The sequence below is a fragment of the Diadema setosum genome, chromosome 3 (assembly GCF_964275005.1).
Source record: "Diadema setosum chromosome 3, eeDiaSeto1, whole genome shotgun sequence".
NCBI classification, from domain to species: Eukaryota; Metazoa; Echinodermata; class Echinoidea; order Diadematoida; family Diadematidae; genus Diadema; species Diadema setosum.
In genome coordinates, this window is record NC_092687.1 from 5431598 (window position 1) to 5455790 (window position 24193).

General features: G+C 37.2%; 2 protein-coding genes across 2 annotated transcripts in view; one reads left to right on the forward strand and one right to left on the reverse strand.

Moving 5' to 3' along the window:
* Positions 1–24193, reverse strand: part of LOC140226684 (uncharacterized) — a 493686-nt gene that overhangs the window by 401046 nt on the left and 68447 nt on the right. The window lies entirely within an intron of this gene.
* LOC140226623 (retinol dehydrogenase 14-like) lies at positions 14348–17330 on the forward strand. Its single transcript, XM_072307073.1, has 5 exons — positions 14348–14411; positions 15010–15233; positions 15632–15788; positions 16585–16711; positions 17234–17330. The coding sequence occupies exons 1-5, from the start codon at positions 14348–14350 to the stop codon at positions 17328–17330; spliced, it is 669 nt and encodes a 222-aa protein (XP_072163174.1).

Genomic DNA, 24193 nt, shown 5'->3' on the forward strand with positions numbered 1-24193 from the left:
CCATGGACTAAACAATGAGTATGAAAATACATTGTAGTGACAAGCTACAGGCTATGGCAAATGTTGCATATACCTGGGTACAGCAAACCGCGCACGAGCCGAAGCTCTAGGGACTGAAAAAGAAAAAGAAAATGCGACTTTCGCGAGAGTCGATTTTTGTTTTTGACTCAGTTATGTACATAGTATATTTGCATGCATGCATGTGTGTGTGCGTGTGTGTGAGTGTGTGCGTACATGTGCTGTGTCTATAGTGCAACATAGATAGCCACTGCTGGCAGACATTCTCTCAGCTGTGTGCTTTCATCCCTGCCGACCCTGAAACAAAACACTCTCCGAGACCTCCGGTACCCAAACTACAGCCAGCCGGTCATGCACAAACAAGCAAGCTCCGCCCACTTGACCTGTGTGTGTGTGTGTGTATGTGTGTATGTGTGCATGTGTGTGTGTGTATGTGTGTGTGTTGTGTGTGTGTGTTGTGTGTGTGTGCGCGCGCGTGTGTGTGTGTACATGTGTTATGTCCACAGTGCAACACAGGTAGCCACCACTGGCGGACACCCTCCCAGCCTCGTGCCCCCTCTCCGCCAACCCCGAGACAAATGTGACCCGCGACAACGGTTTCAGGCAAAAGTCGCAATAGCAATTTCCTCCTAGGCGGGGTACAACGATCTTTACCATTATTTTTGTCGATTTTTTTTTTTTTTTTTTGCAGAAATGGAATCTTTGATATGTTTTCTACATCTACACTAAATTTCGTAGCATAAGACTACATTTTTTCCTATCGAAAATGGAATTTTAAGCACCCTATGTTGGATCGCGCTCGTCAGTTTCGAGCTTCTTTCGAACGCGGCGCCAATATCCCCAGCGTTGCTACGGCGCAAGGTCTCGCATGCGATTGGCTGGTGCGTCGCGCACATTTACATAATTCGGGTTCGGAGACACCAGTTGCAGCGTTTGGGGAATGCTTTGTCCACGCGTGCATGTGATTACATGCTCCATTGTTCTTGCTATAGTGGTTTATACGCTGTAGTTCGTGCTCTTCGTTTGGCTTTCTATCCAAACTATTCTACCGCAATATTCGACAACGGAAGTGAAACAAATATCATGTACGTAGCACGACATAATCGTGTGAAAAGAAGAAAAAAAATAGTCTACTTGTACATGTAGTAAAAATTATGACAGCAGACTGACTCAAGGAAAGGTAGATGAGAGGAAAGGAGAGGTCACATGAAACCAGTTATAATCAAATACTACACATCAAGATCGCACGAAACTAACGAGTCTAGTTTGTTTGTTTGTTTTAATAATTAACACCACCAAACAAGGCAACATATGCACGGCTTGTAAAAGCAAAACAAACAGGAAGCGTGACCTTTGCCAGCACTGTCATTTATGTGCCTTCAAAAAGGTCGGCGATGATAAAGTCAAATCAACAACAATGAAAACGCGATTTGTAAATGTGTGGATTCACCACCCGCTCCTGTTACATGCACATGGTCATGGCGTGTGGATGCCATTGCGTAATGTGTGCACCATACACATGTACACCATACGTGCAATTATCGTATCCGCCATCTTGAAAGACGTAATGGTATTAAACAAACCCGAGCGAACCGCATTGTTTTTCGGCTCCATACGCTGAGCTGCTAGGAAGGGTGCCCGGGAAATTTGACTCTCTCAGTGAGCCAATCAGAAGGCGATGTGGTTGCTAGAGGCGGAGCTTAACATCGATTGGCACCATCGTACGGATGGGTGATTCTCACCTCGCATCGCCGCTCGGACATTGTCTTTGAGAAAGAGGTGAATCTTCAAAGCCCGTTTTCTCGCAATTTTGTCAGGCTAACAACTTAAAAAGTGCATTTTATTTTGCTTTCCATGCCCACTTATGGTGCCGCCGAAGAATACAAGTGTTTTATATCAATGCAAAGCTTACGAAATGGGCAATGTGATTCAGTGAAAAAATGAATTTTCAAAATGCCCGACTTTTGCCTGAAACCGTTGTCGCCGGTAACAAATGATCCCAGGGCCATCCCACTTCCATTGCAGTCACGCACAAATAAGCTTCGCCCATTTGGCCTGTCACTAAAAATACTATGAACAAGGAGTTCTGGCTTGACATACATGGATAAAGTATAGATGTGTTGTGTAAATGGACAAAGTATGGATCAATATACTGTGTGTATGTGTTCGACATGCATGCAGAGCAGTACAGCACTCCTCTAATGTAATGAGGATGCCAGACAAAAAATCTTCTTCGGCTCAAGTAATGTAAATAAAGTGTTTTTTATACAAAAAAAAGACCGACTGTTTAACTTCGACACAGCGGAAATTCGACTCTCGCATTTCAGTTTATGCATATATTTCTTAGAGAAAGTACATAAAGAAAAAAAATCAGAACTTTTTATTTAACTTCGAATTAAGTGATTTTCAACTCACTCAACGTCGACTTATCCGAGGTTTACTGCATCTGAATTATCCTTTGCATATTTCATTACTACCAATAATATGAAACCTCTGCACAAATGTAAACAAGACAATGGATGAAATGCACTGGTTCCAACCAGATCGTAAATGGACATGGCACTGTTGGAATGAGATATTCCTCAAAGAGAGATATTGCAGTCTACCAGAGAGGCGACAGTTATGAAAATATGTGACAACCTATGGCCAGTAGCAGAGGTTACATATATCGGAGTTAAACATTGAATATTTATACAATGTAACTTCAAGTAATGCGAAACATCTGCACCAATGTAACAAGACAATGACTGAGATGTACTCTTGCAGTACCTACTGAATCTTAAATAAACATCTTTGCTGATATATTTAAATCTTGTGCATATATCATTTGAACAAAAGTTGTTCCTAGCAACCTGAAAGCCCACACGAGGCCTGTTCAACACAATAATAACTTGTGTGTGTAAAGTGGATTCGCCCGATGATAATGCACGGGTTACTAATATGACTCAACACCAGGCACTGCCAGGCCCCGTGAGAACAGACTTGACCGCAATAGCAAGAACTCCGTCATTCCAGAAAGAAAGACGATTTATAGTGGCATTTAAATAGACTAAAAGACGGTACAGATTTTAAATGAGCTGGGAGATTATTCCAGACCTTGGGACCAGAAAAACGCACTGAGTGTTGAAATGAGACTTTTCTATGTTTTGGAATGTGAATTAGTGAAGCTGATCTGGTTTCACACTTATGATATTCCGAGTTTACTTCAAATAAGCGACATAGATGATCAGGAAAAAGATTATTTGTACACTTATACATACATAAACCCAATTGGAGTGTATTGATATCTTTTAAACGCAGTAACTTTAACTCGTTAAACAATGTATCAGTTCGAACACCACCAGGACCTATATTTCGTACATTACATAAATATGATATGATTTTGATAAACCTGTAATCGTTTCAGACTTGATTCAAACGTATTTCCCCAGACAATATTACAATACGTTAGGTAAGGTAAGATAAGTGTACAATAAAGCATACGTTGTATGTTAACAGGCAGAAAATACGCAAATGTTCGAATAATACCAGTATTTTTAGACACTTTTCGTTCAACTTCTGCAATATGAAATTTCCAGGATAACTTTGAGTCTATAAACACACCCAAGAACTTTGTTTTATCTACTTTAGGGATTGCATCATTTTTAAAGTAAATATTAACATTTATAACATCAACCTTTTTCCTATTATTAAAAAGAATATAGTTACATTTTTTACTATTCAAAGATAACCTGTTAGCTTGAAACCAATCACATACGTTTTGAAGTTCGCTATTGACTTCATTGCATAGAATATCCAGGTTTTTACCACATGAAAAAATATTTGTATCTTCAGCGTATAATATAAAAGAAAGCTTGTCCGAAACAGTATTTGTATCATTTATATGTAATATAAAGAGAAGGGGGCCAAGTAGTGAACCCTGAGGAACACCACATTGAACTTTACTGAGTTGTGAAACAACAGAATTATATTTAGTACACTGATAACGATCTTTAAGATAACTAGAAAACCAGCTATGGGCAGTACCTCGAAAACCATAATGATGTAACTTAGAAAGCAGAATATCATGGTTGAGAGTATCGAAAGCCTTTGACAAGTCAATGATCACTCCCAACGTGTACATATCATGTTCAAAGGCATCAACAATCTTATTTGTTAAATCAATTAAGGCTAAAGATGTAGAGAATTTTTGTCGAAAACCATATTGACTATTACTTAATATTTTATTTTTATCAATGAATTTCATAGCCCGTGTAAATATAATTTTAAAAAAGTAAAAAATAAAGTATTCTATTAAAACACGAGAGGACAGTTATAGGTCTGTAATTACTTATTTCAGCTTTATCTCCACTTTTAAATACAGGGGTTATTTTCCCAATCTTTAATTTGTCAGGAAAAACACGTTTACTCAAAGACATATTAAAAATATAACAAAGTGGTCCACTTAGAAATGATATAACATTTTTAACAACACCAGTTTTACAATCATCAACACCAGATGATTTACCGTTCTGAAACGATTTTGCAATATCACAAACTTCATTTTCAGTTACTTGATATAAAAACACTGTTGCATGTACAGGTGTGCGAAGATATTGGAAGTTCCCATGATTTTCAGGTAATAAAAAGGTTTGGCCCGATGCCAGCAAAAAAAAGTTGAAACTCTCAGCTACACCTTCACAGCTGTCAATAATCTGTCCATTATTTTTCAGTTTAATATCCCCATCTCTGCCCTGTTTAAATGGTAACAATGAATTAATAACATTCCATGTATTTTTAATATCAGATTTATACTGGATAAATTTATTTACAAAATACTTCTTCTTAACCTCTCGCAATAAAAAAAATTCAATTTATTACGAACACTTTTATACTTAATCTCGCTATCAAGCGTACCTTTATGTAAAAAAATCTTATATAATTTATTTTTATATCGTACGAATTTCAATAAGTGTCAGGGGGAACTTACTGCGCTACCTTACTCTAGTATAGACTACGTAAATAACACAGCGTGCAAATTTTTGTTTTGGATTCAAAATGCAATAAACAAAATTTTAATTCCTCTGCGGGTTCCATGTTTTTCTGACAGATGTCATCATAACGCAACACAACATAAATGAATTATCTACTTATATACTTCAATCAATTATTCCCCTAAATTCATTAGATTAAATCAACCTCATCAAACTCCCTGTTACAACTACACTGATACACTTGTATTACTGCCTACGGAGCTCCAGTAACTATCAACTATCAGGCGTTATCTTGCCGAGTTCTGTGTCCTATGACGTCGCTGGAGGGCGCCCTCGTGCGTCTTGTAGATCGCTAGGGTGCAGCGTCGGTGCCGACGTCGACCAGTCTGGCCCGGCCAGTGATGACAGCGTCTCTGCTGACGACCGTGACTGTGTCACCGAGCAGCGGCTGGTCCCGGACTCAGCTCGTAGTAGCGCGGCTGTGTCAGCTCGACGTAGCACTGCGGCGGCCTCGGCTCGTAGTGGTGCGGCTGTCTCAGCTCGTAGCACTGCGGCTCTCTCAGCTCGTAGCAATGCGGCTGCTTCAGCTCGTAGCAATATAAGGATGCGGCTGTAAATTTACAATTAACCACCACTAACACAATAATGTCCATCCATATTAATACTGTTCTATCCTCACTTTGATATTCTCCGACTACACGGCGACTATTCTGTGTCACACTCATAACATCAATATCACAATCTCCTTAGAACATCAATATCAAAATCATCTTATAACCTCATGGCATTCGCGCTCTGTATGGCGAATATTAATACCTATTCCTACTGTAACTATTCCTTTACATTCGCCCAAAAACATTTCTCTATACCTGAGAATTCTCTTCATCATAATTTATAACTTCGGATTTTTTTTACCCAATTGACCCAATGTTTGCAATGTGTGCATAAACCATAACCAAGCTTCTTGGTTTACAGCTATAACACTGTTGGATATACTTCTGTACTTTATTTCTGCACACAAAATTACCACCCTACTTTCTTCCACATATCAATTCATTCTCACCTTACACCTCAAATCATTCTCTTCATACAAAAGAACTAATATTGTCATTTACTACCAGGCGCCTCGTTTTAACAGCGCCTCTATTGAGTCCCTAAACAAAAAACTAACTGGAAGAAAATTACTGAAATCAGCATATAAACTCCACTTACAGTTATTTCTGCCCTGCACCGCGCGGAGAGTTGCCGTCTGCCCTCGGAGTTGTCGTCCAGTACCCCGTCTGCCAATTCCGCTCAGCAGCAGGAATACTTTAGCCTCGGAGTATCACAGGTTCAACTTCTCTCTCGCTTTCTCCCTCACTGCCTTTTAGCTCGGATCTCAGCGGAGTCTTATCCTAGATTCCCTCCTATTTCGACGAGCCTCGACCCTTCCCAATGGGCACAAGCGGTCTTTCCACTCTCGCGTCGGATTAGCTTCTCCTCTCTTATTCCTCCTTCACAGCTATTTATCTTCTCTCACGCTCCCTCTCTCGCTCTTAACCTTGCATACATTATCGTTCGCCAATCAGTGCGATTCCCTTAATTCTAACCTTTCACTCCCATACCAATACAATAATAATTAACCTGTAATTTGACTACTCACTATCACTTACATTCTCTTTATTCAAATACCGGGGTGAGGCCTTTATTGATAAACAAATGAATCATAACAAAATTCGCAGGAAACCCAGCCAAGCATTTCTTCCCGCGCTGCGAGAAGGGTGCAGCTTGCAACCTCGATCTCGCCAGCTGTTGGCCTAAAAATTCCTTCTACCTAGACAGTAGCCCACCGTAAACAAGAGGGTAGGAGAAAAGAAAAAGAAAACCCTTCCGTGCCGTTTACCTCTGACAATAAGCTATCAGTCATCCATGGCTTCAGTCGTCTCTTTTTAGAAGATATACGTTGAAGAGGGAAATATACATCATATAAACCACGCAATCTTAATTCAAACATATTATAAGCTATATTAATATCATCAGTTTCTTTAATATCATCCCAACACGCATCCTGTAGAGCATTTCTGAATGGAATTATTCTGTCTTTTGTAATACATCTAGAATACAAATCTTCACTACTTTTGTTACATTAACATTTGAGAGATGTTATCTGAAAAACTGGTAAATGATCAGTGGTATCAGAGTATAGAATACCACTCTCAATAGGTAAATCAAATTGATTGGTGAAAATATTGTCAAGTAAACTTGCAGAAGTTCTAGTAATGCGTGTTGGCCTAGATATCAGAGGTATACAACAATTACTTGACAGAGAATGCATAAAATCGTGAATGTTTGAGTGTGTATTAAATTTCAGAAGATCAATATTCAAATCACCCATTATATAATTTGTTTTTATTTTCTCTGACAAGATCACATATCAGTGTAGAAAAAGCCTCATTAAATCGTGTGATATTTACATTCGGAGGTTTATAAACGGCGCCGACTATTATATTCCTTTCTTGTGGAGAGTTGATTTCAATGAATAATGAATCACAACACAAATTACTTGGGAGCAGCAGATCGGATCTCTCGTTATAAGATAGTGCATTTTTCATATAAAGTGCGACACCTCCACCTGTTCTATTACTTCTGTTATTACATAATATGGTATAACCTGGTATGTTTACAGACGGACTTGTGTCTTTCAGCCATGTTTCAGAAAACCCGCTAACATCAAATGGAAATTCAAGTGAATGTAATATGTCTCTAATAGACTCTAGATGTTTTGGAAGACTTCTAGAGTTAAAATGTATGCAAAAAAAGGTATCATTTTTTAAAGGACTAAATCGACTGGCAAAGTTTTCTAGTTCATAGTAACGACTAGAATTTTCAAAATTACTAAGAACAAAATTCCTATCCGGATCTAGGTCATCGGTCCCAAACAAGCCATCAGATACAGAAAAGGGATTGAACTGTAGGTTCGACAGTCGATCTGGATCTACTGTGTGACTTTGAAATTCATTGAGAAAACTGATATCGTCAAGTTGACTAAAAGGAAACTGAAAAGCTTCATGAGAAGCTTGAGATGTTACCCCATCAAACATGTTATGAAAAGATATGGTTTAATTTCTTGGTGTTTGAGTACTAATGAGAATAGACGTATGTTTTTGCAGCCATGGGAACAGAAAAGTACCAACAACATAGACATAGACATAAAATCAGTATACATAATCATCTACAGCAGTAGAGATATTGAATCCACAATGAATGTGTCCAAACATCTATATACCGTATGCAAAGAAGTGATGTTGAACTTGCTAGGTTTATAGCATCTTTTCTGGTAGACAAAAACCAACCCGCACAAATTAACATCGTTTTCCTTGTGACAACCTGAGTAAAGTTTCTGCTTTATGAAGTAATTTCTAAGAGAAGAAAAGCAGTGGCAGTAATAAATCTCGATAATACGATACATGTAGCTCATTGACTGGAGTTACTTATACAACAGGATTTATAGAAAATATCGGAGATGTTTAATACAGTTTCCACGGTTTCAGTACACAAAGTGGCCGATAAAAGCTTACCACAGAATCAGATACAGGTACTCAATCTTTGTACAAGACCCATTCTCACTCTCTTTTGTTTTTTTTTTTTAAATTATTCTTGTCTTACGTAAGTCCTTGACCCTGAAGTTAAGTAAGTTCTTGAACAGCTGCACATTGATAGAATAATCGTTGATTTTATGTCAACACATAGACAGAATATTCAGCTTCACGTGCATTATCACCTGATTATCACATAATATATGTACATTTTTTTCTCTTTCTTGCTGTTGTTAGTCTAGCATTCATTCTATACTTCCCACTCGTTTTGATATGCAAGTTTCTGGTCTTACGCAGGTCCTCTGACTAAACGCTAATGCTTAGCATGTTTTTGAACCGATACACATTCCCTTTAATAGATCCAATGTCCAAGTACAAACGTTTTGTTCCCTGTCACAGGAACTTTTCTCCGATTTTTGTTTGTCTTGTTACAAGTTGGGAATAGGTCAATTCCCTCAATTCACTATCCTTGTTTAGTCTTTGTCGATGTAGCAGATTACCGGGTTCAATTGGTGCTGTTTTGCCCACACCCAGTTCAGAAGTGTGCGGTTCTATACGTTTTACTTGCTGACACCTTCCCTTTAAACATTCTTTTCTCTCTCTTTCTTTCTTATTTTTTCTTTCTTCATATTTTGTCTTACGTAAGTCCTTGACCCTGATGTTGAGCAAGTTTTTGAACAGCTGCACATTGATAAAAAAAAGTGATGATTGATGTCAACACGTCGATAAATTGCTCAAATGTACATGTCTTATTTCATGATATATGCACATTTTTCTTAACCTGTACAGAGTTCTTCTGATCTTCTGTTTTTATTGAATACGTCAAAGTCCCCCAAATCTCTACCCTTTCGAAGCCCTTGGATTTATTCGGTGTCATTCTGCATATTCCAAGTCCACTGAGACGAGACTCTCCCCGCCGCACTTATTTCTTTTCAAAATACAAGGTGCTCTGACAATGTACTCTCACTATTCACCCTCTTGATCAATTATCCCACTTTCTCTTTTCTCCTTTTCACAAAGGCTTACCTCATTCCGTGTATCTCGATATAAATCAGCTGTTGATGTTTTTTAGCACTTATTGGCGGGAGCTCTACCCGCAACTGGGATTACACCCTCGTTTCATACGAGAAATTTACCTGTACTGTAGTGTATCGTGTTAGATCAATGTCCATCATGTGTATTTTCAACATTTTGTTCTTTTCTTTTCTAAGTATGTTGTGTTTTATAACGAAGTGTAAGCCTACAGAGACATTAGCAATGTTTTATATTTTCTTGACTGTTCAATGCTCCTCTTATTTCCTTGCCTCTAACTACTCTATCTGTACCCCTGGTTTTGCTGACAGCCAACTAGCCCGAACATTTTGTGTGTATGCCTGTGAGAGGCACGTACCCTTCATTTTCACACATGGCGCCAGCCTCCCATTTCACTTTGCGCAGAATCCGGTGCGGTATCTACCGCGTCGACTTTGCTGTTATGCCTATGCTGGTTTCTCCCTGTTAGTATCATTTGCGCGCTCAACTGTCAGAGAATTTCTCATTCAAAATGGCTGAAGGGATAAATGTGCCTTTTCATTCCGTATTGGATGATGATATTTTTTTTTTTTTATCTATTTAGACCTACTACACCAGAATATGATTTCCTAGATGATGTAGTTTCTCACTCGCATACATTTTTTATGATAAGTTAGTTGCCGATGATATGAATTCAACAGCTGAAGAAATGCAGTATGATTTTGATGATTTAATCCAAGCCCCATTATGTAGTTATGTTACTATGAATCAATTTAAAGAAATTCGTAAGGGTTTATGTAAAGACATATTTTCGTTGATACATTTGAATATAAGAAGTTTAAGTAAGCATTTTGATGAATTACAGTTATTGTTGGATAACCCAAATAACCCTTTATTTACAGTGATAGGATTAACTGAAACATGGTTATCTTCATGCCCCAAACGATCTTTCTCGCTTGAAGGATATAATGTTTTGGTGAATAACAGACCCGATCGTTCTGGCGGTGGGGTTGCCTTATATGTTTTAAGCAGTTTTGAATGTATTGTTTGTGAAAAGTTGAGCAAAATGAATGATATTGTGGAGTCCCTTTTTGTTCAAAGTAATGTTTCTGGTTGTAAAAATATTGTGATAGGTATTATCTATAGACCCCCAAATTCTAATAACAAAGATTTTTTATCATATCTCACCGAACTGCTCACAGATCCTTTATTTGCTAACTCAGAGTCCTTTATACTCGGTGATTTTAATATTGAATTGTTAAAACATACAACAGACAATTACCGGGTGAATTCCTTGATACATTCTTATCCTTTTCTTTTTTACCTCTTATTTCCAAACCATCTAGTCATTCGGCTACTTTGATTGACAATATTTTTTGTAATAATTTAACTCTCCCAGATTCTTCGATAATTTTGTCTGATATGACTGATCATTTTCCTGTTATGACGCATTTTAAGTATAATCATAGTAATGTTAATCCATTTCATCGTCAGGAAAGGCGTAGAGTAACTCAAGAAAATTTGTTTTCTTTTTGTGCTTCTTTGGATAATGCTAATTGGGAATGTGTGTTTGATACAGATGACATTAATTTGTCTTTGAATAACTTTTTTTAAGGTTTTGAATAATCATTTGGATATATGTATTCCCAAGAGAAAATACAAACGGGGGAATTATAAAACAACATCAAGGCTTACTTGGATTACAAAGTCCATTTTACGATCTATTAATAGAAAAAATAAATTGTTGTACTCATTTAAGATGAAAAGAACTGAGCAAGCACGTTTGAAATACACTTCGTATAAAAAAAACCCTCACAAAAATATTACGTATAGAAAAGAAAAAATATTATCATGAGCAATTGCAGAGATATAGATATGACATAAAAAGTACGTGGAATGTATCAAAACAAGCTATGAATATATCAACCGAAATCTCTGGTATATCAAAAATTGGATTTGATGACAAGGTTATTGATAATTCTCAAGATATTGTAAATATTTTCAAAAAATATTTTACAACTATTGGAGAAGATATTGCTCAAGAAATTCCCAATACTGATAAACATTTTACTGATTTTTTGAATCAGTATGATACACATTCTATACTTTTTACTCCTACCACAAGGCATGAGGTTATTGATATTGTTTCTGGTTTGAAAAAAAAAAGTGCAGGTTATGATGATATAAGCAATATGATTTTAAAAGGAGCAATATATTCTGTTGTGGATCCTTTGGTGTATATTTTCAATTTGTCAATGTCAAATGGTCAGTTTCCGGAACAAATGAAAATAGCAAAAGTTATTCCTATATTTAAGAATGGTGATAACTTAGATATTAGTAATTATAGACCTATTTCTTTATTATCTTGTATATCAAAAATCTTAGAGAAAATTATATATAAAAGAACAATGAATTTTTTGAAGACGCATTGTGTTCTAACAAACTCCCAGTTTGGTTTTCAAGAAAAGCATGGCACCTCTCATGCATTTTTGAATTTCATTGATAAAGTAGCACATGCTTTAGATAATCACTCTCATATGATCGGTATCTTCCTGGACTTCTCCAAGGCCTTCGACGCTATTAATCATAATATATTGCTTTATAAGTTGTCCCACTATGGTATACGTGGGAAGGCCTTGGAGTGGTTCAGGAATTATCTAACTGATCGTAATCAATATGTTTCAATAAGCAATTATAACTCTGATATGAGAGAACTAATTTGTGGCGTGCCACAAGGTAGTATATTGGGGCCGTTGTTGTTTATTGTTTATATTAATGATTTATGTGCTTCCTCCCAAGTGTTATCATTCATACTTTTCGCAAATGTGTTTTATTCACATGAAGATCTAAATACTCTTGTGCATACAGTAAATTCGGAGTTACAAAATTTACGAGATTGGATACGAGCTAATAAGCTGTCCCTGAATATGAATAAAACCAAGTGTATGTTTTTTAGTAACACTTTAGATAATTTGAATATGGGTATTTATTTTGACGATACTGTTTTAGCAAGAGTTTCATATACAACATTTCTTGGAATCACAATTATGTTTGTAAAATTATTTCACGTAATATAGGCGTCATTAACAGGTTCAAATTGTTTCTTCCCCAACATTCATTATTTATACTGTATTCGTCTTTGATATTACCTTATTTAAATTACGGAATTTTGGCATGGGGAAACACGCATCAAACATTATTAGATAGGGCTTTATTGTTACAAATGAAGGCACTTCGAATCATTTGTAATGCCGCTCCTTGCTCTCATACAGCTTCTTTGTTTTCTGAAAATAATATTCTGAATTTTAAAGATTTGTTTTTATTTCATTTAGGACAATTTATGTATAGTTATAATAACAACTGTCTTCCGTTTATATTTGATTCTATGTTTCCTCGTAACCTGACATACCATAGTTACCCAATGAGACAGTCTAATGAATTTCACTTGCCCCTGCTTAGAACTGTGTTAGCTCAGCAGACATTCATTTATACAGGCCCAAGATTCTGGAACTCCCTTAGTCCAGACATTAAAAAAAATGCTCCTTCTTTGTTTTCATTCAAAAAAAGATTGAAATCATTCCTCCTTAAGTCTTATAATGTAACAGAAAGAAATTAATTTTGTTTGTTTATCTTTTTCAGTAAGTAGGTTTTGTAAGCACCAGGATGCTATTGATTTTTCATAGGCTTGTTAGGTCGCGTCTTTCGCGGAATTCCACATCGCATCCCCTGTTTTTCTTACTGCAAACTTGTACATTATTACACGTGCCTTCACAGAGCAGATTATGTTCTGCTATCAGCAATTCCATACGATTGTATATATCACTTTCTCGTCGCTTTCAACGCTCTACACTTCTAACATGGCTAATAGTCTCTGTTGGTTTGATCTTGAATGTATCGATTGATCTAGGCTTTTTGTTTTTAGTTGTCTCGTCTCTTTACTTGTATTTCTGCTTCTTCCCTTCCCCCTTTCCACTTCTTTTTTTTTCATCCCGCACACTTGTAGTTAAGTTTTCACCTTGTTTTTCTTCCTGTGAGGTGCCCACTTTGTACAAGCATAGTCTTTTGAGTGGGTACCTCCACTTTTTTTCGCAGAATGTATAAATATGTCTGTATGAAAAATGCCTAATTTTGTAATGATTATTGACAAATGTTATTCTTTGCTATCTATGTATCATTCCTTCAAACGCATGTCGAATCTATATTTTTTGTACATTCTGTTGAAAGAAGTGAAAATAAAACCTTTGAATTAGAGTAAATGCCCAACGAATGCCCAACAAATTCGAAAATTTGAAGATACCCAGCTGTTGTTAATACTAAAATAGTTCTTTATGTTTCTACAATAGCTATTCGAAAGGAATTGCAAAAATACGCTGAAGCCATCAATAACCGTTCTTTTTTTGTTTTATTTTGAACGTGCCCCAAATCTCCAGTGTATCTCTGCGAATTCCTACGAATAGCTTATAAATACTAAGAACGTCAAACAAGGTGTGTTACAACATCAGAAACGAATGCGAACGTATCTTCTATTTTTTTTTTTAATTCGTTGGGCATTCGTTGGACATTCGCTCTAAGTGTGACGAGGCCTTTACGTATTCCCAGAGCTCATCAAATACCACATTCAATTTTGTCGTAAATGATTATATCTTCTACAATTTTCCTGCATCCTATATCTACAAAGAACCCGCGTCTTTGCTTGTACGCGGACAAAAGGTGAAGCACATTGTGAAACTCAGTCTGAACAATGCCCCGGCATAATCATTCATGTCATCAATGGCCATTGAGCGGGATAATATCACAAAGCGAAAGAGAAAGTGTGTGGGCGTAATATTGTATGGTGTGTTCGTTTAACATATGGGTTGCCTGTTAAGTAGAAACATTGTGGAAGTTTTAAGAAAATGAATAATTTCGGTATCTTATCAATAATAATTCAATGATTAACTATATTGCTCTCTACCATAGAGTTTTGCCACGGCATAACAGCTTCCGATTTGAATAAGTGCATTATCATCCACAAAGCGCAGAACCTACAGACATTTACCTGCGCTGCATAAGCATCTGATGTACTTGATGGTGGTGAACAGTTAAATAAATAAAAAAAAGATGTATTTTGAGTCGTGATTTAAAGACTGCTAAAGTACGGGGATTTCCTGACCTCTGGTGAGAGGATACACATAAACTATATTGCCCAAACGCCGTAGTTTACATCGACAGGGCTGTGTGTAGTTACTTGTAACCAACAATGTGGCATGATAATATCACATCATTATGCAAAATAGCTCAACGTTGTGTTACATTCTGATGGGATACAAATTGAATGAAAATGAAAAAGTCATTATGCATTCACTTGATTCTCTCTCTCTTCTCTCTCTCTCTCTCTCTCTCACCCTCTCCCTCCCCCTCTCTCTCTATTCTGCCATCTACCACCATCCCAGAACCAACCGCTGACGGCTTTGAGATTCACTTTCAGGTCAACTACCTATCGCACTTCCTGTTGACCCTTCACCTTCTGCCGGTTCTTAAATCCTCTGGACCGGATAGCCGAATAGTCTCGGTTGCCTCAGTCATGTACAAGTTTGCTAACTGGGACGTAACCGACTTCCAATCATTGAAAATACGAGACACAAGCAAGAGATATAATACCTCCAAGTTGTACCAGGTGAGTCGTGACGTGATCAATCTATAAAATTCAAAATCTTAAGATATCATCTGCCTTTAATCATGGAGAATTGTGGGAAATTGATTGTTATACTGACGTTTTCGATTGATTTAAACTTGTTTTCGATGTTTACATAAAGTTCTTTCGTGAAAACTCTCACTAAGCATAGAAAAAGACATACGTTGAATGTGATTTTTTTTTAAATATATATATATATATATATATATATATATATATGTATATATGTTTTTCCCTTTACCTGAATACTTCATCAATCACAGTGCTCTCTCATTTAGAACGTAAGCGTCACACGATGATGCTTGTATACATTGTAGTATAATAAAATTCGATGATTTTATAAAGATGTGTTCGCTCTTCTCTTTAATTGACACGCGCAGATTATGAACATGTTCTCATTGGCAAAGAGACTCGAGGGGTCAGGGGTTAGCGTATTTTCGCTGAACCCCGGCTTGGTCGATACGGATATCAGTAAGCGTGAGGGTCAGCAGTTAACGGGAGCATCAAAAGCCATCGTGAAAATGGTGCGCGCATCAAGTAAGTTGCATGACTAACCGCATTTGCATCTAAGCGTCGCAGCAGATCGATCGTAGAGAGGTATATCCATGTTCGTAAAGGCACTTGGCAAACCGTTGTTTTTTGTGGAGATAATATTGAAGGCTCTATATGTCAATGCCGTCTGTTGGGACATCTACACTTCTGTTTATTTGTAGAAGCATATCACTGCCAGTTATGACGTCATTTTGTCCACTTGGAAATAAAGTCGTAATTATTGTTGGTTAGTTGTGACGTCAGATTTAGTTATTGACTTGCTCTATTCTAATGGCGAGCTCGAAAACTATATACATATCATACAGCTTCTTTAAATCAGACGGGAACACTTCCTGCAAAAGAATAAATAAAATAAAATAGCAGGAATTTGACGTTTCAACCTGATCATTTGAGCAGCCCCTATATGTCGATTTTTTTTTTTTTTTTAAACAAGTCAGTTCTCTTTTTTTTTTCCTGCTAATTTAACTTGAAAGCTTTTATTCCCCCTGCTTTCCGACAGCAGTTAGTCAAGTGTTTTTTATTATGCCAGAAAAGTGAAAGCTTGTTGAATTTTCTATACATTTTCTTTATAATGATTAATTGTGGTCCACACATAATGTCACACAATGAAGTAGTCTCCTCATCCAGCGGTTCCAACATCAAAACTTGAAATTCAAAAATTTTGTATCGATTGTCCGATTTTCCTCAAACTTTCACTGATGTGCTCTTCTAATGTTGCTGCTTTCACTCAATCAACATTTCTCTTTGGCTGTTTGGGTTTTGGTTTTCTCTCCCATGTCAGAGATGATGCGGTCCCCATTTGACGGTGCTGTGACTACTCTGCATGCCGCTGCTAACCCGGAGTATGACGGGAAAAGCGCCCTCTACTTCGAGAGTGCCAAACCACACTCTCTGACGTCACTGCCAAGGTAAGTACAATGGTTGTTTAGCGTACATAATGTGTATTATGCGTTTCCGCGTTTTGAATACCAACTTTTGGTCTTTACCGAGTACAACTAGAGGCCATTGCAATATACTGGACATCCATTTTCTCCTAAAGGGGAGCACAATTCTTTGTGAATACACATTTCTCAAGAGAAAACAATACAGTGCTTTGGGAACCATACATTAATTTTCACTTTAATAGTAGAGAAATTATGTCCGTTGCACCCTTTTGTAATTCCTCATGTTGTTCGAATCAAAATGACTGCAGTCACTTTCTCTGCTTTCATTTATTTTTATCTTCTTTTCCTCGCCTGATTTCTACATATCACTTGCTTGAGTCACTTCTTATTTGTTTCTTATTCATTGCTCTTTCAATGTCGGCAGTAATGTCGAGAGTCAATCTTCATCGATGGGGCAGAAAGAAAATAGGCATGGTAGTTCTGTTATTTCGTTTTGAAGAGTGTTTCATCTGCATTTTTCTTTCTACACTCTCATTCACCATGCAGAAGTGAGGAGAAGCAAGAATTGCTCTGGAAATATTCATTAGACTGTCTCAAAGACTACGTGACGGAGGACGTACTGAGTGAGCTCACGTCACAATAGATTTTACGTCGTCAGCTTAGCGTCATATGATCTCAAACAATATGCTGTCTGAAATAATTCTCTGAAGAGGCTTCCTACGGGAGCCAGCTGACCTTGGTATCAAGTCTATGGGGATTTCAGAATTCAGTATGGAACGGGTCAATATTTAAACAATCTATAAAGTAACATGGTCCGTGACATTGAAACCTGCCTCATATTGTGCGATTTTGTCGCGCAATTTATAGCGATGCGATGCGTTTCAATGCGACTCTGCTAAACAATATCGCGTATTGCTCTTCTGGGATGCAGGATAATTGAAACGAAAATGACATATAAATCTTGCAATTCCTGAGACAAACAATCTTCTGCAATTCGACTTCGCTTCGAAATAAATCGCACAATCTGAGCGGGGCTAAGAATATTTCAGAACGTAGCTGAATTCTAGAGGCTCACCAAATTGTAGGATAGTATTCGTATTTTTTAAATTCCGTACTTCTTCAGATGATAGCCATCAAACCTTTACCCACTGACATTCCTCCACTTATTTTTGTTGTTTTGTTGTTATCCATGCCAGTCTTAATGCACTCTGGTACAAGGCTTCAGAAGCACGACGTAATTTACGTGTCATTCGCAGAAAGCAAATTTCTCTATTCTGACGTAGTAAACATCATGCCGCCGAAGGAAGTTCACTGTAACATAATAGGGATGCTTCCACTTCGAATTGTAATGTATTTGTGTCAATTCTGTCATGGTTTGTCATATACAATACGAAATCAGAGTAACTATGGCGGTAGCTGGAAGAAAGACCGATATATCTTTTACTGACTATTAGTTCCAATAACAACCTTTTGGGTTATCATGCGTATAACGATTATTGATGCTGATGTCAGTTTTTGTTAGTACAGGTTATGTTACTTTTTACTAATAGTCCGATCGTAGTCTCGATATCTCTTTCGATACTTCAAGAAGTGCTTTTCGTTATACGTATATCTAAAAAGTTTTATCTGAAATCAGAAAAAAAATATGCGGTTGATATCAATATATCACACAAGGTTATGAAAAAACATTAAAGGTTTTACTCGTAAATTGTTTGTACAATACAATAGATTATAAATTTTGCTGCTTTTATACTATTTGGGAAATAAAGGTGATCACATGTAATTTGCCGTTCTTTTTATCATTGGTACTATTGCCTAAGCTTTGACTATGACAAGATCTTCTTTAACCTATACTTCGCAGTGTATATTCTTTTTTCCCCTTTTGCTTCTTCTCTTTCTTCCTCAAACCTCCGAGGATCGTTGTCTGTGTTGCATATTCCTGTATAGAATTCTGTCACCTCTTTGTCACGGTATAGTCTTGTTTCCTCTCATGTCGTCAAGATATTTTTTTTTTCATACAAGTAGTCTTGTTGCTGTCCCCGTCTTTTCTCATGCTCATTATTTTGTTTGTTGTTGTTTTGTATGTAACTGTTTATCCGTCTGTCTCTTAGTGAGCTGCCAAACTATTTGTGCCTAACTTTTTGTGTTGCTTTTTTGCTGTTTTCAATCAAATTTTGCATCGAGCTTTTAATACAAGAGGGGCCCGCACTCTACAAGCATTGTCTTTTTAGCGGGTCCCTCCGTTTTTTTTTTCCACACAGTGCATATACTGACAATTATTTCATTTTCGTTTATATACCTCAGCAACTATTGCAATGTATCGCTACTGTTAGTTTTTCTATTATTGTTGTTTTCTCTGTACAAATTTCATGCATTGTTTCTGTCACTCAAGAAAGTGAGATTTACGTTCAAATATTTTATTGTGGAAAAACTAATATATTTGAACTTGAACTTGAACTTGAATTCTAATTGTGCTCTTTTCGTTTTTTCGCGTAATTCACATTTGTGTAGGTCTAGTATTTGTTTGTAAGCTATTGGAATCCGTGAATTACTGAATTTGGAAATTTGGATAGGTTTTCATGAGAGTAATGTTATCCCTGTATAAAACAGGTGCATTATGTTGGAATTATTATAACCAAGTTTAAAGAGGATATTGTTGCAGCACATATAAACTAATTACCACAAATTTTGAATTTGAATATTTTAGCCATTTCGCAACCGATTTTCATCAAACAAACTTTAAATTCCTCTTGAAATGGATACTCTGTAACATTTCATAAGTAGTTTTTAGTATCTCGCGAAAAAGTTAAGAGCTAAAAAAATCCTCATCTCCACCGAATGTCCATCCCTTTAAATTCTTACAAATAGCCTTGGAAGACAAAATAAAAAAAGTGCAAACGAAAACACCTCTCCCTTTCCCTCAAACACCACAGCACATACGAACACTTCCAACGTTGGATTTCTCTGACAGTCCTTGGCAGTATGGGACTGAAACTTCTTTGCCTCGTTCCTGGGTTGTTCTACTGGAGGCCCTGTCTCTCACGTCACGTTTCGTCCACAACATGACAATTTCGTCGATCAAATGACTGATTTCATAACGAAATAGGTCATGCGACACTTGGCGCCCCATTAAAAAAGAGCTACGGTTTTTGTTCATGGTTTAAACCGTGGTTTCAATCGTACCACCTTCGTGAATTCGGGCCAAAGGGTTCTTAATAAAGAACAGTCTATCACTGGAACTCACGGAGAGAGGACCTCCTTCTTCTGCCTCGGTCTCCCTTTTCATGCCCTTAATCTCCTCCATTCGGGAACCTGGTAGCCTGTGTATTAATTCTATGTGGATTTCAGAATTCAGTATGAAACGGGTTAACATGCTGAATGTTTGTTGGAGATTGACTGAATGTTGCCCAGCTTGTGGAGTGTCTGAGTGACATGCTTGGTAATGATTTAGGACACCAACATGAGTGTTAAAATTAGAATAAGTAATAAGAAAAAAGAACTGTGGGAGAACCTTTGAAGACTTTCAGAGGCATGGTGTCCTAGTTTTGATGGGCTTATCTAAGTAATCTAATTATAGTAGAACAATTATCATAAAATATATTGAACGTAGTTAGATATTTGTCTTGTCACATGAGTGATATTGAGGGTATCATGAATCAACAAAGTCAAAATGCATTTTGCACGAGATGTTTCTTTTCACATGCTAAACCTTTGATAATGTTTACTTTGTAATGAGTGTAAATTTGTATGTTTACAATATTTTTGGAATAATTGCAAATTACCTCTTAATTTGTACTATCCGTAAAATAACAAAACACTACGTGTTACGTTGTATATGTTTACAGTATATCGTCGGTCGCATTACGAACAGGCGAATGTTCGAATTTGGGTCAATTTTTCAAAATTCACTTTTTTCCATTTTTTGAATGTCCATACCAAACTCTATCTATCCCCAAAATATCAAATCGCAAAATTCACAAAAACATGTATTTTTGGTAGTGACGAATTTTCAAAATGTCCAAATGCTGCAATTTGTGACATTACGAACCGGCAAATGTTCGTATTCGCCGGTTCGTAAAATCCCTGTTCAGACGGAACACACGTGAGGTATGTGGGGCGAATCGAGGAGCTTGCGAGGCCGCGAGCGAGGGCTCGTCATCACCATCAGTCCCATGCACTCGGAATTGTGCTGGTATGTAACTACTAGGTGCATTTTGTTGCTCATTTGTTATTTAATCTTCTGTTTAAAAACAAAAGTAATGATAATCGGGGCAGGTTAATGTGTAATCATAAAATATTACATCAGAGAAGTAGAATTGCTCGACATTATCATGTAAAAGTAGCTTTCCTGTGTATTTTATTTCCTTGCAGATCCTACACAGTCGTACACCTAGCCACCATTTTTGTCGAAGGGGGTCCTTGATTATTCTTGGTCAGAGATAAAGCAATCCTCCCATACAACCCGGATGCATGGTTTTTTAAACTAAAGCATAGTAGAATCTATAAACTGAAAAAAAAAAATATCGTGTAGCAATTGCAAATACCCAGGTAGAACTGAGTGAAAATAGGCCCAAAGTAATAAATGATTATCATTGTTTTCAAAGATTCATGTTGTTTCATTAAAAAAAAATGTATTTAGGCCCTAAGTAAGAATGAAATTGCATGATGAGACTGTTTAGCGTCAGTGTTAAGTCAGTTATAGTTACATATAGCTTCCTTAAGCATGCAAGAATAGCTGCTCTGGCCTTTACTGTCTAACTAAAAGTAAAATCCTGCATAAACAGTACATTTATAGGCTAGATCGAGGTTGTATTCACCGGTATGTTACTTATTTTGATTACCGGGACAGATATCAATGAACTTTCAGAAAAATTAAACGAAGTTGATTACCGGTACCGGTACTCACAGTTTTTTTTAACACTCATGTACCGGTACAAGTATAAGCCTATATCCAGGGATTTTTATTCTATATAAGTTACCGCGGTATCCTATTTGTGCCCTGATAACACTGACATGATTTTCCTTATTTATATCTTGGGGATAATTCTAGGAGCAGCAGGCCACTACAAGCAGGAGCCGAGTCCCCACAAACAAAGGCAGCACCGCTATCATTACAACTGTAGCAGCTAGCATCCCAGGAACATCAGCAGCACCTCTCGGCGCAGGAGCAGCATTAGCAGAGCCTGTAAAGTGCAACTGTAGCAGCTGAACTTCTCCATACAATTGTAGTCGCGAAGCCTCTATGTACTACAGTAGGCCTACCGACAGTACTATTGCAACAGAGCGTCTACGTATGCTACCGTAAAACTCTACATTTGTAGCAGCATGATCCTAACTTTCAACTGTAGCAGCTGAGCCTTTCAGACTGTAGCAGCAGAGCCTCTACGTACAACCGCAGAGAGTAGTGGTGATGAGGATGTTTTTCCTTCTGCCTATAATGGTAAGTTTGATTCGTAACAAGTGATTATGGTACCATAGGTACCGGTGCTTGTGGACCATAAAGTGTACCGGGAACCAGGTATTCACAAACATTTCTCAGTTTACGGTGAATGGAATAGGTCATTTATTACTTTCAGTGGAATAGATGATTGAACAATACCATGTCATTTGACAGAAATCACTGTTTTGATATCTGGACTGTAATGTAGTCATACCTTTTCTGTAATGTCGATCTTATCTAACTCTACTGTCAAGTATCTTATGCAGATATTAACCTGGTGAGGACAGGCTCATGTTGATATTACAAGCTCTTCCCTAGGCACCTGCTTGAGCATACTTGGGGGAAGTTTCTAATGGCCTTACTGTAATTATTTCATACATGTATATCAATGTTGACTGCTACTCAATGTATTAAAAGAGAAAAAAAGCAAGCACTAACACTTCTGTGTATAAGATTGTTAGGTTTTTATGTGAAAGACATCACATTTCTAATCAAAGAATGTGTAGCAGTTATCATTATTTACCTTTGCCAACCCCAAGGTGTAAAAGCTCGACCAATAGCACCTGAATTACTATGCCCTTCAGAGATCAACAGACTTTGATGACAATTTTTTTTTTTTTTGCATTTCAAATAGGTATGCTGGCTGTAGCTATTTTCATTTTGTCTCACAAAATGTCGTAGGTGATTGCCTGTAAAGAATTTCCTTATGTTACTTTGTTTTTTCTTCTGAAATTGTGCTTTAGCTCTAAGAAATACTCTTCTTCACATTTTTCAAACCTGCAGGTACTTGTAATGTTTTATCACATAGTGTATGACACAACTGTCAAATTTCTCACTGAAATTGTCCATACAATTTTTTGTGTTTTTGAACCACCGTAGGCATAGATGTTCTTGTCAAGTGGAAGAGGGATGGTTCTATGAATCCTGTCAGCTCAAGTGACCTCTATCATGCTCAACGGACCAAACCGAAACAAGGTTCCTGCGTAGGGCCTATACATATGAGAAGTGAAAATGGCTGGTGGAAAGGGAGGATGCTTCAAGTCTTCAACATGCCCATGGATGGACGTAGGATGTCAGATGACGAGGGCATTCCTCTTTCTGCCTGAGGTAATTTGAATACATAGTTACTGATTTGTTCTACATCAATAAGTTTATCAAGATATATTATGTCTTTTTTCATTTTAAAATGATGTAGAGATTTTTATGCATAGTATCATGTAGGTACAATGTACTTTCATTGCATTGCCATTTCAATATAAATGTTCAATTCTGTGTAATGAATAAAACAAATGTCGTAATTGCAGTTTGTAATGACTGTAGGATGCTGAAGACTGTTAGCTTTCCACTTCCTTTCTTTAAAAGTCTGATATTGATTATTGCTTACAATTTATTATGTCAACGTCTCTTCTCAGTCCCAAAACAAAATCAATTACTGATAATTTGCTTTATGTGCATGTAATACACTGTAGATTCTAGTGTCCATGATAGATGTTTGCAAGTATATCTAGTATAAATCTTGTTGATTCTACCCTCAGGATGGTCACATAATTTTTTTCATTGATGCATTGTTTACAACTTCCCCAGCAGTATCGTTACTTGCGACAGCAGTAGCAGAGCCTCAACGTCGATTTGTGACAGCTGAATCCCCAGAAACATCAGCAGCACCGCTTGAAGCAGCAGCAGCAGCAGCAGCAGCGGAGCCTGTACGTACAGCCCTAGCAGCTGAGCCTCTAAGTACGACAACAGTGGTAGAGCCTCTACTTACAACTGTAGCAACTGAGCCTCTACTTACCACTGTAGCAGCAGAGTCTCTACTTGCAACTTTAGCATCTGCACTTCCAGGAACATTAGCAACACTGCTAGAAGCAACAGCAGCAACAGAAGCAGAGCCTCTACAAACAACTGTGGTGTCCGCATTCTAAGAAACAACGCAGCAATGTTACCTTTGAAACTGAAGGTAATTCAACTGGAGTTGAGAAGTTCAGGGCATTGTATAACTGTTTTTGTATTTCTTGCATTCGCAACCTGTCTGTGTGGTGCAAATTCCTAAAAAAAGCAATTATGAG

Excerpts from the sequence above, each read along its gene's own strand:
- LOC140226623 (XM_072307073.1), top strand. The coding sequence starts at position 14,348 with ATGGCCATTGAGCGGGATAATATCACAAAGCGAAAGAGAAAGTGTGTG. Across the intron at positions 15,789-16,584 it reads GAAAATGGTGCGCGCATCAA|AGATGATGCGGTCCCCATTT; the intron begins GTAAGTTGCATG and ends CTCCCATGTCAG. Across the intron at positions 16,712-17,233 it reads TCTCTGACGTCACTGCCAAG|AAGTGAGGAGAAGCAAGAAT; the intron begins GTAAGTACAATG and ends TTCACCATGCAG.